The sequence below is a fragment of the Artemia franciscana genome, chromosome 3 (genome assembly GCF_032884065.1).
Source record: "Artemia franciscana chromosome 3, ASM3288406v1, whole genome shotgun sequence".
In the NCBI taxonomy this organism is placed as follows: Eukaryota; Metazoa; Arthropoda; class Branchiopoda; order Anostraca; family Artemiidae; genus Artemia; species Artemia franciscana.
The window spans coordinates 18,829,805-18,846,852 of NC_088865.1; the positions used below are offsets into that span (position 1 = coordinate 18,829,805).

The 17,048-nt window shown below is 34.6% G+C and overlaps 1 protein-coding gene across 1 annotated transcript in view; it reads left to right on the forward strand.

Moving 5' to 3' along the window:
* Window positions 1-9,378, forward strand: part of LOC136024980 (T-cell leukemia homeobox protein 3-like) — a 55,659-nt gene extending 46,281 nt beyond the window's left edge. Inside the window, exons 4-5 of the mRNA XM_065700590.1 lie at window positions 168-313; window positions 9,224-9,378. Of these exons, the coding sequence (XP_065556662.1) occupies window positions 168-313; window positions 9,224-9,285 (208 nt within the window). The 3' untranslated portion in view covers window positions 9,286-9,378. The remainder of the gene's footprint in view (window positions 1-167; window positions 314-9,223) is intronic.
* Window positions 9,379-17,048: the final 7,670 nt, after the last annotated feature.

Below are 17,048 nucleotides of genomic sequence, written 5' to 3' on the forward strand. Positions count from 1 at the left end.
TTTCGGACCCGCCAATATTAAATATCAGAAAATGATGGCTGTTATAGTAATACTTTTATTCGTTATAAGGGTACAGAAGCAAACTTTAGCTGATAAAGCGGTCCTAGGACCGCTGCTAGCCTAATTTTTCAAAAGTAATTCCATTAGTTGCAGCAGTTATTTTTTAGGAGACAGACATCAGAAGAAAGAGAAGCAGAACGGCAAGCTGCTAACAGGCTAATGATTTCACTACAAGCAGAAGTTATGGCTAAAGGAACTATCTTTTCAACAGAGCTACAGAGCTGCTCTCAGCCAGTCTCACCAGCGCAATCAAGTAAGATATATCATCCTTCACAACTCAATAAAAATACAAGCAAGCTTTTCCTGAAGTAAAATAAAATATATTGTATATTATTGCGTTTTTAATCAAACTGATTATTGTAGGCCATCCGCTTAAATTCATTACAAACAATTGTTTGATGCATTGAGTTTTCTTCTATTTTGTTTTCAAGGCATTTTCAGCCTCTTTCAAATCACTTGCAGGAGTAGTTGGAAGCCTGAGATTCCAAAATTCATTAATTTTTTCTTTGTCTTGGAAACTTAGAAAACTATCTTTAACAATCAATAGTTTTGAATAACAGTAAAAGAACCGAAGTGCATTAGTTAGTCTTTCAAAACAAAACAAAATTCATATTAGCCTATGTGATAGGACGCCTTCTGAGTCCAACCAACCAATTACTCTCTTGTCTCGTTTACTTACGTCTCAGTCTACTTCGCTATGTCTATTTCAGACTATTTCTATTTCTTGATCTATTCACTATGACGCAAAAATTTTGACCAGAGGCTTTCAGCCCACCTTCCATTTTGAAAACCCCCCAAAAATCCAATTTTAGCCTTCGTATAACTGATGTGTCTTTTTGTTCTCTCTCTCTAAGACTTTGCGGGTTGCCTGATAGCCTTGGCAAAAAAGAGAAACGTCACTACTGCCCCTTGCAAAAAAAGTTATCGTACCGATTTCTAAGGTTGGGGCTCAGAACTTTCAGATAAGTTTTTGACCATATTGCTTCCGATAACATTGGAATTTTCATTTGCCATTTTCGAAAAGTTTTCAAGATTTTTTCTCACAATAAACTTTTACTAGTCGGATAATCCTATTTAGTATTCATCATTCCAGAATCACTTTGAAGCGGTAGATTGTTCCAACTACGGAGTTTCTTTAAGATACATTTGTAAATTTTTTGTTACCCTGGGACTTTATCGCTCCTTATTATGCTGCAGCCACAATTATGATTTTCAAATCTAACTATCGGATCACAAATTGCTTTTTGTTTTCTTTCTTGCGATTACAGATCGATTTTAATACAGGAAATTTATACCGTGTATCATTGTTTATTTTTGTCTACTAGGAGCCAATTAAAGACGGAGACGCACACTTGTGAACTATATTCAAAACAAAAACGATCCATAAATCTTCTGTGAAAAAAAACATTTTAAAGAAAAATACAAGAGATAATGAATTCAATGGTTTCGGATGATTGTAGGACATGTTTAGTAGCAATTCTCTTTTCGATGAGATTCATTTGGCCACTTGCACTCGAAAGGATTTTTCATGAAGGTTCAGGGATGGTCACACATCCATTTTTCATACATTACTTTAGACTAAGGTGATTGACAACTTTCCAGATTGCATCCTTTAGAGTTAGGACTTGGAGAGAGAAAGTCACGGTAAGTTCGAAGTCTTCATCTAACTTCTCCCATAGTTCATAAAACGGGATTGCTTGGTCTCCACACATTGATCAGACACATCTATGTAAACATTACGAATTTTTGTAATCATCCTTTAGAGCATCGTAATTAGGCTTTTTGTGCAGATTTTCCTCTAGTAGAAACAATAATTTGATTGGGAAGAAGACGACACAATCACACATTTCCTTCCATATCATACACTTCCTTCCAATCGCAAAAACACTTCCTTCCATATATTACTCAAGGAAAGAGCATGGAATGGTTGAATCCACCTCAAAATCATTATGAAGGTAAGTTCAACAAAGCAATTTTCAACGATCTGGCTTTTCATTTTGTTAAGAAAAAACTTGATGTACAGCACACTGAAAACGTGTTTAACAAGCTTCGGTTAAACCGGAATATCGCAATCTGACATCACATTCACTATAGTGTTACTATGACACTCCATATAGATTTCCAGCAGAAAGTCTGTCTGTACTTGTTCTGCTGTAGCAGACAAAATCTGTTAGAGACAAGGAGATCTTTGAACTGTTCCAACAGCCTAATCCCAAGATCAAAGGCCCTATTGAAATCTCTAGCTTCAAATACTCTTGAAGAGTTTTATTAGGCATACTAGTAGAAATTTTGCGCTTTCTCAACATATAATCATTTTAAAACATGGGTTGAGTTAAAAGACAGTGATTGATGGTTGCTGTGTCATGTTGCTCACCATTAGAGTTTCATTTTGCACCGATTTAGGAAGCACAGAAACAGGATTGACACACTCTTTCTTCTCTATTTTCCAGGTACTCAATTTTCGTCTTTAAACTGCAGCAAACAGAACAAAACACCTGGAATTTTTAACACAAAGTTATTAGAAATACTCGTCATTAATTTATTATTTTTTGAATGTATTTTTTTTTTATTGTAGCTTAGAGAAGTTGAGAAAAAATAGTAAAGTATCCTTTTCTAAGGAGGATGTAATTGTTCTATTGTTTTTTTTACCTATTTTTTCTGAAATTCTGATCTTAAACTTCACTTACTTCAGTTCTAACAAACGGGGAAAAAAGAGATTTTAACTGTCGCAATTATTGGTAATAGCAAGGTAATAGCAAGGAGAGGAGGACTCAAAATATCTCAGAAAAGTAGAAAAATACAAATTTGTGTATCATTTATAGGCCCAAAAAATCCATTTCAATAATTTTAACACCCAGCAACTCCATCCTCTTCGAGAACATGACCTTAAATGTGTGCCAATCTTTACTAAAATTTGGCAATGTGTCTTAGCATAGTGGTCCTAATCGATTTAGGGCGAAGAATAGTAGCAGCACGGATATCCGAATTCCCAAGTTGAATTTGGTTGAAGATATAAAGGATATACTGACGAGGGTCTTTGACTCTTGGACTTTTTCCACCTAGCAGGTACAGTAAACGAGAAACGTAAAGAAGCGTACTTGCAGCCTTCAGTTAACTCAAGCAGGTAAGCTAAACCCTTTTCCCGTGATTTTCGGATCACGTTTTCTGATTGAAATAATTGTAACAGACGTACGGGTTTCATATTCGATACTTCCAATTCCAAGGAGATCAAAGAAAGTTGACAAAAGAAAGATTTGTTCCTTTGGGCAACGATGGAATTCTTGCGAACATCTTGTTAGATTACGACTTTCGATTCTTCAAACAGATCAGAGGCGAATTTTGAAATTTAGTCAGATAATCTATACCCAGATGACTCATTACATGTTTTAAAAGAGTCAAATTAGATACAGCAGCTGCTAAACAGTCACTGCTGGTACACAGATTTTTCCAAAAATGGGTTACATAGGACGACTCTTTCTGGATATTAAATAAAAAAAAACTAGTTTTTTTAACTGAAAGTAAGGAGCGACATTAAAACTTAAAACGAACAGAAATTACTCCGTATATGAAATGGGTTGTCCCCTCCGCAGTCCCTCGCTCTTTACGCTAAAGTTTTTAATTGTTTTAAAAAGTAGAATTGTGGCAAAGAGTCAAACTTTAGCGTAAAGAGCGAGGGACTGCGGAGGGGACAACCCATTTCATATACGGAGTAATTTCTGTTCGTTTTAAGTTTTAATGTCGCTCCTTACTTTCAGTTAAAAAAACTAGTTTTTTTTATTTAATTTCTGAACGTTTTTGAATTAATGCATGTTTGATTTTGGCTCTCCGCACATAAATTATTGAAATGAAATTAGTATATTAATTTTTTTTGGCTAAAACGTCTGTACACTTCCCAATAACCATTACTATATGTAAACACTGGTCAAAGTTTGAAACTTGCAGCCCCTCCCCCAGGAATTGTGGGGGAGTAAGTCATTCCCAAAGACATAGTTATTATGGTTTTCGACTATGCAGAACAAAATGGCTATCTTAAAATTTTAATCTGTTGACTTTTGGAAAAAAATTAGCGTGGGAGGGGGCCTATTTGCCCTCCAATTTTTTATCACTTAAAAGGGCACTAGAACTTTTCATTTCCGTAAGAATGAGCCCTCTTGCGACACTCTAAGACCACCTGGTCGGTACGATGACCCCTGGGGAAAAGAAAAAAAACAACAACAAACAAACAAATAAACACGCACCCGTGATTTGTCTTCTGGCAAAAAATATGAAATTCCACATTTTTTTAGATAGGAGGTTGAAATTTTTGCTATAGAGTTCTCTGATATGCCGAATGCGATAGTGTGATTTTCGTTAAGATTCTATGACTTTTAGGGGATGTTTCCCCCTTTTTTCCAAAATAGGGCAAATTTTCTCAGGCTCGTAACTTTTGATGACAAAGACTAAATTAATTGGAACTTATATATTTAGAATCAGCGTGAAAATTCGATTCTTTTGATGTATCTTTTAGCATCAAAATTCCGTTTTTTAGAGTTCCGTTTACTATTGAGCCGGGTCGCCCCTTACTACAGTTCTTTACCACGAACTGTTTGAAAAGAAAATAATTCGGTATTTCGGGGCTTCTGACATTATTACTCCTTTGCGGAAGTTAGGCTCAAAATTGAAAAAGGATTATATTTTTTCTCTGGGCCCCTTCCACCTCTTAGTTCGTTTATTTTCCCGTTAGTTTTCACCTGTTTTCGCTTTATAGTTGTGTTATCTCTTAGCAGTTCTTTCGTTAGTTGAGTTATGGTTGTGTTATATATGTTTTATCGCTCGTATAGTTGTGTTATTTTCAAATTATACTCCATAATAGAGAGGCTCCGAACACCCAGCATTGTATATTAAGCTCTGAATTTGACGTTTTTTTCTAACGTGACCAGATTCGTCCTGCGCCCTTTTCATTGAATTTTTTCCTCCATGGCATATTTCTCCAAGGAAAGATCCTCCCACATAGCCCCCTCCCTCAACCCTACCCCCAAAACCAAAAAAATCCCCCTGAAAACGTCTGTACACTTCCCAATAACCATTATTATATGTAAAAACTGGTTGAAGTTTGTAACTTGCAGCCCCTCCCCCAGGAACTGTGGGGGAGTAAGTCACCCCCAAATACATTGTTATTATGATTTCGACTATGCTGAACAAAATGGCTATCTCAAAATTTTGATCCGTTGACTTTGGGACAAAAATGAGCGTGGGAGGGGGCCTAGATGCCCTCCAATTTTTTGGTCACTTAAAAAAGGCACTAGAACTTTTCATTTCCGTTAGAATGAGCCCTCTTGCGACATTCTAGGACCACTTGGTCGATACGATGACCCCTGGGAAAAAAACAAAAACAAAAAAAACAAACAAATAAACACGCACCCGTGATTTGTCTTCTGGCAAAAAATGCAAAATTCCACATTTTTGTAGATAGGAGCTTGAAACTTCTACAGTAGGGTTCTCTGATACGCTGAATCTGATCGTGTCATTTTCGTTAAGATCCTATGACTTTTAGGGGGTGTTTCCCCCTATTTTCCTAAATAAGGCAAATTTTCCCAGGCTCGTAACTTTTGATGGGTAAGACTAAACTTGATGAGACTTATATATTTAAAATCAGCATTAAAATGCGATTCTTTTGATGTAGCTATTGATATCAAAATTCAATTTTTTAGAGTTTTGGTTACTATTGAGCCGGATCGCTCCTTACTACAGTTCGTTACCACGAACTGTTTGATATTGTTGATATCTTGTTCAGTGTTCCAATAGCGACATATTTCAAAACAGCTTTAGAGCTACTCAAAAATTGCTTTAATTTTGAAAAAGCTACCAGAACAAAATTTTCGGATCGATTCTTTAAATTTAATATGGGATAGATGATAGACTATCTATCAACGATTGAAACGAACCATTTTTATATAATTCTAAAAACTAAGCCTCTCACTGAGAATGCTTGTCTTAGCTTTGTTCCAATTAGCTATGGCTCTCAAGATTTTCATTAGCTCCACCAAGTTGATTTTAATTCAAAAATCAATAGTTTAGAGGATTATATGGATATAGTTTAGCTAGAAACATGTTAAACTTTTGGAATCATTGCCTGCTTTAATAGGTTTTGCAGCCATATACCATGAAACTAAGAGAGTAAGGAGAATGAAGACGATTTTACAGTTTTTCAAACATTTTCTTTACATATTGATTGAAAACCAACTCTTACATTATAGTTCAAAATACTCCATCATTTGCCAACCTCCCCACAATACCATGAAACTGTTTCAGCAAAAGTCTTAAGCCCTTTTCAGAAGCACTGCTCAGAACAGGCGTATTTTTATTCAGTAAAAACTCACGAGTAATTCGTTCAGTTGATTGAATTATGAAAGGGTCACTATCAGCCCGGAGCAGAAGCCCTGTAGCTATCCTCTTTTCCAGTAGCATCTTTAATAAGAATAGGAACATCATCAGAAATGAATATCAGACGTTCATATCATCTGCTTTTCATGAAAGCTCTTTCATCACCGATACATCATCCTCCTCAAATTCTCAATTATTTACTGAGACAGTTTTATAACAGAGAAAAACGATTTGGTCGCTTCAGCCCCACTCAAAGATTCATCCTGGTTTAGAAGAATTATAATTTTTACAAGACAAGAAGTGCACTTTCTGATATTTGCAGATGATGCAGCTTTCAGATGATGCAGCTTCAAACATTACTGCACTTTTATCAAAATTTCCAAAGGGATTTCTGTTTCCCAAAATTGTCTTCATCCTTATTGTTTTTTGATGAGCTGAACATTTTGTGTCTGTAATCTTCTAACAAGCATTTGAAAACTTTGTTTAGTGATTCATTCTTTATACAGTTTTCTAATTTCTCAAGAATGCCTGATATAAGTTTTTAGATGGCTATTTGAACAAATTATTAATGAGGTAATAATTTGATCTGCACTTCTAGATTCTTTGAATTTTCGGAATTTATTTTTAAATGACTATTTTTCCAGTTTCATGCAGAGTGCTACTTTCCTCACTAAAAAAGTTTTTCGCACTAAAAAGTGCGAGGCGAGTGACATAAAGAAGCAGAATTAATCTTGCTGACAGCATTATAAAATAGTTAGTACCTCTGCAGGAAAAGTGATTTTGAAGAAAACACCGTTTTCAGAAAGAACTGTTTGATAACACTGAATTGAACCTATGCTGTTCATAATTTGGGAAACCATCCTTCCTCAGTCCCATGGTGCCAAACAGAAAACAACAATACAGAAAGTTATATAAGAAAACCAACAGGCTAGACAAACGCGTAAAAATAAGGTAGCTTAAAAACTGAAATATGATAGGAAAAATTGAAAGGTAAAATCGAGTGTAAGGTAAAAATGGTTTATTTCAAAAGAGGAATGATATAGGAAAACTTTTTCAAAAGAATTTGAAAGCTTGCCCGTCTAGCTCCTTCACAAAATAATTTGGTAAAAATTATAAAGGGAGAAATATCACTCTTTGAAGCTGATTCACGAACGGTAACTGTTATTTTGGCTACTCGTAATAGTTAGGGTTATTGCGAAAACAAATTTATTGGAATTCTGAAAAAGAGCCTGAAAGCCCTCAAAATGGTGTCGGAATGAAATGTTCGGTCAAAGGCCATTTTATAGAAGATTATAGTCCTCTATATTCAACAAAAACGACAAGCATCTTTCCGAATAGGGAACAGATATGAGTCTCTTTTTCTCTGTTTTTATTTTTTAGGGATGACTCCGGTGGCTATAGAGTGTCGGGAGAGAGGGAAGGCTCATTAGGAACGAAAGTAGCATGTCTAATACCTTTTTGAAGTAACAAAAGATAACATGGAAAAACAGTGCTTGTCTTTTGAAAAAATAAATGAGAAACTCTTCATATACGACATGATGTAACACAAGGGTTATATTTGACCCTACCATATGTATATAGTCATATGTGAGTGACTTCGTTACCTCATTCTCTAAAATGTCGTCAGAATACTTGAAATGTCGTCAGAAAACAGTTTTCAGAGTATTAGTCTTTATCATTAAATGACAAGTGCAAAATCATATTAAACTTTAAACAGCCCCAGTGTCTTAGTAGCCTAGGGAGTGATAGCTCAAGTTGTTTTAAAGTTCAGTTTTCTCAAAAGTCAAAGAGAGCAAATATGACGACAGTATATTTTCTTATGAGAAGTTCAAAATTACTTGCACCTGAGAAAATGTAATAATAATATCATGAATTTTCTAAGTCGTATTAACTACTAATCTGATATTCTTTTCTAAAATCTCTATATATTTTAAATAGGACACCTTTTTGATAAAAAATATGTTTACTATTTTCGTTTCATTTAGCCTAGTTTTTTTTATTTGTTCAACTTATATCGAAAACTTATATATATCGAGTGGGAGAATATATAGATAAATCTTTAATAAAAAGAAAAAGTTTTATATGATTAATTTCTTTTGTAGTTACATTAGGTACTTTTTGCGTTGAATTCTGTTTTTGAGTGCGTGTTCGTACTGTTGTTAATTTCCTTGCTTGTTTGTTATTTATTTATATTTTTGTGTGTATATGGCCCACGGGTTTTTGAAATACACCTATCTATCTATCTATCTATCTTATAGAATAATAAAAACTAGCGCTTCACTGAGCACTAAGGTTACTTGACATTCTTTGAGATTTATAATTGTGTACTTAAAGCTATGGATATCATGGTTGGTGATAGATGATTTTACCACTTTCTTTAAATATCGTTTAGGTTATTTGAGAGAAAAATCTTAATGTCGCTATAGTTGTTAGGCTTTTTGAAAAGCCACTTCTAAGGTAAAAGTAAATTTTCTAACCTATTTCAAGTTTGCCTAACCAGAACCATTACTACAAACACCGCTGCAGGGTAAACTTGAGGAACTCCAGGTCCATAGAACCAAGTAGAGATCAATCCCACTGCATCACCACAGAACGGCAGTCAACTTTATACGGTATTAAAAGATTATACGATGCAGCATATCCTTACAGATTACAAACATTTTCTACTTTAACTTCGAGAACTAAAAAAAAATTGAACTAAATTTCAACTCTTCTTTCCAAAACAATTTTAACTTCCTCTGTTAGCCTCACAAGAAAAAAAAATGCGATATCAAATATCTTAAACAGTCTCATGTTTTAGGTTCTCATCCAGCTAAGTCAGAAGAAGTACTTACATGGGAAGAAAGAAGACCAAGTCCATGATGACTATAATTTTCTGTGATTGTTTTGTCGTTTATTCTAGTTTTGCCAAATATCGTAAAAGTTTCTTTTTTATAAAGTGGATGTACCTTTTGATGAGGATGATATCAAGTTAAACTAATTATACTAATATTGTGTGGTGAGATAAAATAGTGAGTCCAGTCCGTAGCTAGCCTTATGAGGGTACCAGACCCTTCAGCAAACGTCATAGGTGTGTTAATTGCAGCCATAATATGCATGTGTAGCACCCCTTTATAGCGTCCTCATTTTTTTTCTCCTGCTAGCAGGGCACTGAACCATGACAAAGAGCTTTTAAGGACTCATTTAATAGGAAATTGTCACACTACTCACTTTTATAACTAGCAAAACACAACATTTACAATAAAATCAAATTTTTGAAAAAAACACGCATTTTCGTATACAAGATGATGAACGACATCATAATCGTGGGTTATCCAATAAAAAACATTACGATAAGACAATACGTTTGATGACGTCATTTGCAATGACGTATGTACTATTGTAAAAGGCTCACAGGTCAAGTCAGTCATAAAAGCCATCAAGAAATAGTTAAGAGATCTGAGAGGCTGTATCAAATATACTTTAAAGGATATCTTGGGTAATACCGACGATAACGTAGTTCACTCTTTGCTAGTCCCTGCTAAGAAAAAGTTAAAGTTCTTTACCGGTGTGTAATATATATTTTCGCTAAGCAAGGCTTTCAATAATAGCTGTTTGTTCTTTTTTTTTTTGAAGATAGAGAAAATAGCTCTTTAAAGTAGTTTAGGCACGCAAACTGTTCCCATCGTCAAACTAATCCAATAAATGAGCCTGAGAGATAGTGCCATGTTACCGGTTAGACTGGAGAGATATTTGATACATGACATAGCCTATGTGATGATGTAGAAAACACATATTGAAGTTGCTTGGTCGTTTCCTATTGAAAAACTTGTTGCTTTCTGTCAGAACTTAGTTTTATACAATGTATTCAGTTTACAACAACTCATATCCGGACCTGTGTTATTGTACAGTGGAAACTCAAATCAGTAGCGTTATGGAATTATTACAACTTTTATTGAATTTTATATTTTTTATTTCTATTGAACTGGTTCACTTAAATTGGTTTGCCCACGTATCCCTTCCAATGGCTACAGTTGTTTAGCTGTAACAACCAAGACCCGTAGTGTATGTTATGGTGTTTAACCCTACTGGAAGTTTTATAATCAGCAAACCGATGAAAATCCCATTGCTGCTATTAGAAGCATCCTAGCAACCACCCAAAGGATCTATACTATTTTGTCGTGGTTCTAATTAAATATTCAACGATGATAAATGTGTTTCCTTTGGTAAACTACAGGAAAACCTCAATTTAGGACAGTGGCTCAGCAGCTTGCCAGATGTACAAAGGAGTCGATTCGGAAAAATTCTCGCTGTTTAATCATTGGGTGTGTTAAAGGTTGATCACGCTCTTTACTTTGGTACTAGCTCAAGCTACTAAACTATTGTATTGAACGATGCTGTGCATAGTGACCATATTCCCAACTGTCTGTCATTACCGATCCAAAGAGCCCTCCCCCTCCCCTTTTTGTCATATCTCACAATGAATTATTAAGGCAACGGTGGAAAATGTTATTTTTGATCTTTATCAGTACGTGAGTGATGATATTGTAAGTGAAATTAACGTCTCTTAAACATCTGCACAGTTGGAAGAACATATTAATAAATGCAAGATTCATATACGGCTAAATGTGTACTGTTTTGAAACCCTAGATTTTGTAAATGTAAAAGCGTTACAGAAGGTGTGTGTGGATTCAAAATGTTGGCTTCGAGTTTAGCATCACTCTGCATACGACGCAGGGACCTTAGTAGTCAAGAAGCGTCGTTAATTCTTAAATAATAATAAAAAAAAATCACTCTGTATATTACTCTGTCTGTCAGTCTATTGACACTCTCTGTCTATCAGCACTCTTTGGACTATATCATAGGCAACGCAACAACCCTACGAAAGTAAAGACCTATTGTGGGCATCAAACCATGGCTAATTGTAGAAAAAGCTAAGACGGATAGTACGATTGATTGAAAGGCAAATCAGGCATTAACCCCCTTATTAGGATTGCATAAAAATGATATTAGTTCATTTGCTAATAGATAAGTCTATATATAATCCATCCAGTGTTTTGCCGAGTACTTCTTTTTTTATTTAAGTACAAGTACCAAGTACTCAGAGAAATTATTACTTAACTACAAGTATTAAGTACTTCTCTAAAAATCTATTTAAATAATAAGTACTTTTGAAAAGTACTTCAGTACTTAAGCACTCAAGTATTTTGATTTTACCTCAGTATTTATGCACTCAAGTACTAATGTTTTACTTACAGTAAATAACACGCAAAACACTTCTTTGATAGCCGTTAATTTCCGAGTAGACAAGATAAGCAAGATTCTGACGAGAAATCGACCACTTTTCAGAAAAACCGACAGTTTTCATGAAAAAATCAACTGGGTTCATGAAAAATCAAATTTTACTTAAGTTAAGATATAAAAAGAAAAGAATTTGCAAAGAACATTCATTACAGCTTCATCATAACTTAACTTAATTTCTTACTTGCTCCTTTCAACAGCAGAATGTTTTCAAACATACCATCTCTGAGCATGTTTCTTTTTGGAGTAAAATTTCCACCACCTACCGAAAAAAGTCGTTCTGCAGGTGCAGACGAAGGAATGATACAGTTGTACTTCCTGAAAACCTTTATTGCCCTTGATAGCTCCTTGAGAGCCCAGATGATTCCTTTCGCCTCTCATTTAATTATGACAAAACCTCCATCTTCACAGAATTGGTTTCACGGCCACGGTTGCCAGAATTATCACGAGTTGTTTCTTCATCATTAAGGTCAAAGTATTCGTCTCCAGACAAAAAGCTACCTTTATCAGCCTCCTCAGTACTTCTGAAATCTTCGACCTTTTTCGCTTCGACAACCAAGAGTTCAACTGCTACATCCTTCTGGTTACCAGAAAACCACTTCAATTTGAAGAAAGGATGACTTGTAGTGGCAATAACAGTCTTTTGCATGAAGAACTCGCTCGTCCAGGATCGTGGGGAATCTTTTTCGAGACCCACAAATAGAGCGTGTACCGACTATAGACAATCTTTCAGCTTTTTTAGTTTCCTTTCAAGCGCTTTGATTGTAGGATAAATAGTACCGATGTAGCATTTTTCCTCCCCCCGAAAAATGTTCAATGCGACTGCTACTGGCTCAATAATTTTCATATATTCTTAAGAATTTCAACATCACGAGAATTTAGCCTTGGTTTTTGCAAAGTATCACATGCGTCAGCAAGCTTTCCAATTTTGTGACAATCCATCAAACGTTTGGCACTGTCGTACTTCCGAGTTCCACCTGGTTACCACAAGTCTTACAAGCTGTTTGTCATATACCACTTTCAAAGCATCAGCAGCTTTTGAACTCTTATTCATGACATCCCAGAGAACAATACACTTGGGAAAAGTGGCATGGTACTGCCTCTTATATGCAACATCACAGAGGGCTTCATCAGCATCAGTGGATTCAAGCATGTTAATTGTGTTGCTGACACACCTGAAGTGTGGAGGAAGTTGGAAATACCCAGGGTCGTCATGAGAATCGAGCATCTCTCCAAAGTTTGTAAAAGAGAAAGAGCCATTCTGACCTACTTCATCTTCATTTTCTTCATCACTGACTTGAACATCTTCATCGGAAACCATCGGATGTTCCCTAAATGCCTTGCTAAAGTTAGAGGCGTTATCGGTCGAAACCCCTTGTACCTTTTTATCAACTGCAATTTTGTACCTGGCAAATACGCCATTCAGTTGTTCAGCAATTCTGTCATAAGTGTATGAGCCCTTGAACTGGGAACAAGTAAGGGCATCATATTTCCATTTCAAATCCTCGTTGAGAAAGTTTGCAGTCATTCCCAAGTATCTTTTTTTGTTGGCAGACCAAATGTCTGCTGTCAACGACATGTTGCTTCAATTTGCACAGCTAAAGCTTTTCTTCCTGGAACCTTTGCATAAGGCGCAAGACCTGTCATCAGATTTTTGAACGACGCCTTCTCAACAGTGTATCGGAAACCATCGGGTATTCCCTGAATACCTTGCTAAAGTTAGAGGCGTTATCGGTGAAAACCCCTCGTACCTTTTTATCAAGTGCAATTTTGTACCTGGAAAATCCGCCATTCAGTTGTTCAGCAATTCTGTCATAAGTGTATGAGCCCTTGAACTGGGAACAAGCAAGAGCATAAGATTTCAATTTCGAGTCTTCGTTGAGCAAGGGTGCAGTCATTCCCAAGTGGCTTTTGTTGTTGATAGACCAAATGTCTGCTGTCAACGACATGTTGCTTCATTTTGCTTCAATTTGCACAGCTAAAGCTTTTCTTCCTCGAACCTTTAAATAAGGTGCAAGACCTGTTATCAGATTTTTGAACGACGGCTTCTCAACAGTGCACAGGGGTCGCATCTCATCCACAATATAGTCCAGTACCAAAGAATTCACTTTTACTTAAGTACTTTTACTTAAGTATTTCCCAACACTGAATCCGTCCATGCGTCATTCCTAGGGCAGAAGAACTAAGTTAGATAGTCAAAGAACCTATAGTTTTCAAGTGTTTGGTTAAATAGCACGGGTAAACGACGGGAGTGAGTATGCCTCTCTTATTGGATCAATTCTTGTTTGTTATCTTTTAGCAAGGCACGCCAACCTAGTCTCAGGCAGTTTGATCAAGAATTTATAATATAGGACCATTAGATTACCTGGAGTGAGAGGTAAGCAAGGCACGCCTACCTATGGTCTTAGGCAGGTTGAACCAAGAATTTAGAATTGAAAGAGGACCATTAATTTACGTGGAATTACAGGCAAACAAGCGTCTAGAGTCAATTTGGGCCAAAATGTACTATTTGTTGCCCGTTTTAGAAGTCAAAAGTGACCGAAGGGGGAAAAGACCCCCTCCCACACCCACACACACATCATTTCCTCAAACACAGTCAATTTAAATTTTTTGGTATTCATTTTGTTCAGTGTAGTTGAAAGGTCCTGCAATTGTGTCTTTGAGGATGACAACCCCTCCACAGCCCTCCGAGCATAGGTTGTAATCTGTACCCCAGGGGTGTATACGGCTTTTATGGACAGGGTGGTCGTGTAAACTCTAGAGGAGGCTTATTAGATTAAAAATCAGAAGTTCTAGAGGTATTTTTAGATTCAAAGTGATCTGAGGGCAACAATCCCTTCTTCACGTCTTCTTTTCCCCAAATGTATCTGATAGAAATTTTGAGACAGCACTTTATTCAAAATAGTTTCAAAGATTACACAACAAGGCCTTCGGGGTTGAAACAACACCTTAGAACCTGGGGGTAAGGGTTGTAAGTTATGCCTCGGGGGCAAATAATGTTTTTTTTTCGGAAGGGTGGTTGTTTAAACTTTAGAGGAGGCTTATTAGATTAGAAATCAGAAGTTCTAAAGGTGTTTTTAGATTCAAAGTGATCTGAGGGCAAAAACCTTCTCTTCACGTCTTCTTTTCCCCAAATGCATCTGATAGAAATTTTGAGACAGCACAAAATTGTGACATGGCCATCTTGTCTAAATAGTCCAAAAGACATAAAACAATGCCTCCAAGATTGACACAATCCACCAGGTCCCTTGGGAAAAGGCTATAAAATATGCTCAGTGGCCTATAAGGCTTTCATGGAATATCTGGGTTGCTGCGGTAGCTAGCAACCTAGTAAGAGACGATCACGCCCATAGTAAAAATGAAATAGCCCATAACTCCTAAAATTGAACCAGATCAAAATACGAGGTACACTATTAGGACCACCTTGTCCAACCCCCCTCCGTAGAGGAAACTTACCGTCCCTTAGCTTGGGAAATAAATGAAATATACTGACTTGAAAATTAAGAGAAGTGGTTGAAACATGATAATCTGCATAAACGGCATTTGTTTTTCTCTTTTCTTTCTTTTTTACCTCAGATAGTAGGGACTAGAACATCGTAGAGAGAAGTTTAACGGCGCATTTTAAAATAAATTGAAGTGGTTAAAAACTTTTTGTAATTTTAAAAAGTAATTTTTAAAATAAAATCAATTTTTTACGAAAAATTGCTTTTGTAATTAACTAAATATATATATCTATATATATAAAAATAAGTTGTCTGTGGATCTGTGGATCTGTGGATCAGGTGACGATCCACAAAAAAGGTAAAAAACTAAAAACTAAAAAAAAAACTTAAAAAACTAAAAAAGGCAAAAACTACAAAAAAACTAAAAACTAATAAAAAAAATAAAAAAGCTAAAAAACTAAAAAAACTAAAAAAACTAAAAAACTAAAAAAACTAAAAACTAAAAAAAAAACTTAAAAAAAGGAAAAAACTGAAAAATAGAAGAGAAAAAGAAAACTAATAAAATTAAGAATAAAATAAAAAAAAAAAAAAGATAAAAACTAAAAAAAAAGTAAAAAGAAAAAACGAAAAAAACTAAAAAAGCTAAAAAAAAGGTAAAAACCAATAAAAAACTAAAAAGAAAAAAAGAACTAAAAAAACTAAAAACTAAAAAAAAACTTAAAATGGATCTGTGGATCTGTGGATCTGTGGATCAGGTGACGATCCACAAAAAAGGTAAAAAACTAAAAACTAAAAAAAAACTGAAAAAACTAAAAAAAGGCAAAAACTACAAAAAAACTAAAAACTAATAAAAAAAATAAAAAAGCTAAAAAACTAAAAAAACTAAAAAAACTAAAAAACTAAAAAAACTAAAAACTAAAAAAAAACTTAAAAAAAGGAAAAAACTGAAAAATAGAAGAGAAAAAGAAAACTAATAAAATTAAGAATAAAATAAAAAAAAATAAAAAAGATAAAAACTAAAAAAAAAAGTAAAAAGAAAAAACGAAAAAAACTAAAAAAGCTAAAAAAAGGTAAAAACCAATAAAAAACTAAAAAGAAAAAAAGGAAAAAAAAACTAAAAAAACTAAAACTAAAAAAAAACTTAAAAAAAGGAAAAAACTGAAAAATAGAAGAGAAAAAGAAAACTAATAAAATTAAGAATAAAAACAAAAAAAAATAAAAAAGATAAAAACTAAAAAAAGAGTAAAAAGAAAAAACGAAAAAAACTAAAAAAGCTAAAAAAAAGGTAAAAACCAATAAAAAACTAAAAAGAAAAAAAGGAAAAAAACTAAAAAAATTTTTCATCTAAAAAACTAAAAAAAACTAAAAAAGGTAAAAACTAAAAGAACTAAAAAAGAAAAAAAACTAAAAAAAGGAAAAAAACTGAAAAATAAAGGAGAAAAAGAAAACTAAAAAAATATAAATAAAAATAAAAAAACTAAAAAGATAAAAACTTCAAAAAAAACTAAAAAGAAAAAAGAAAAAAACTAAAAAACCTAAAAAAAGGTCAAAACCAATAAAAAAAAAACTAAAAGGGGAACACTGGGACACAAATGACGACCGGAATACTGGGAATATAAATGACGACCGGGACACAGGGAATGTTCAATTAGCAATCACCATCAACAAATCTCAAGGGCAATCATTAGAATCATGAGGTATAGATCTGAATATGGATTGTTTTTCCCATGGACAATTATATGTTGCATGTTCAAGAGTCGGTAAACCTGACAATCTAAATAAATGACGACACTCAAAGAGAAAGCGACCGGGACAAAAGGAATGTTCGATTAGCAATCAACAAAGCACCGGGACACAGGGAGTATAAATGACGACGACCGGGACACAGGGACATAACTACAA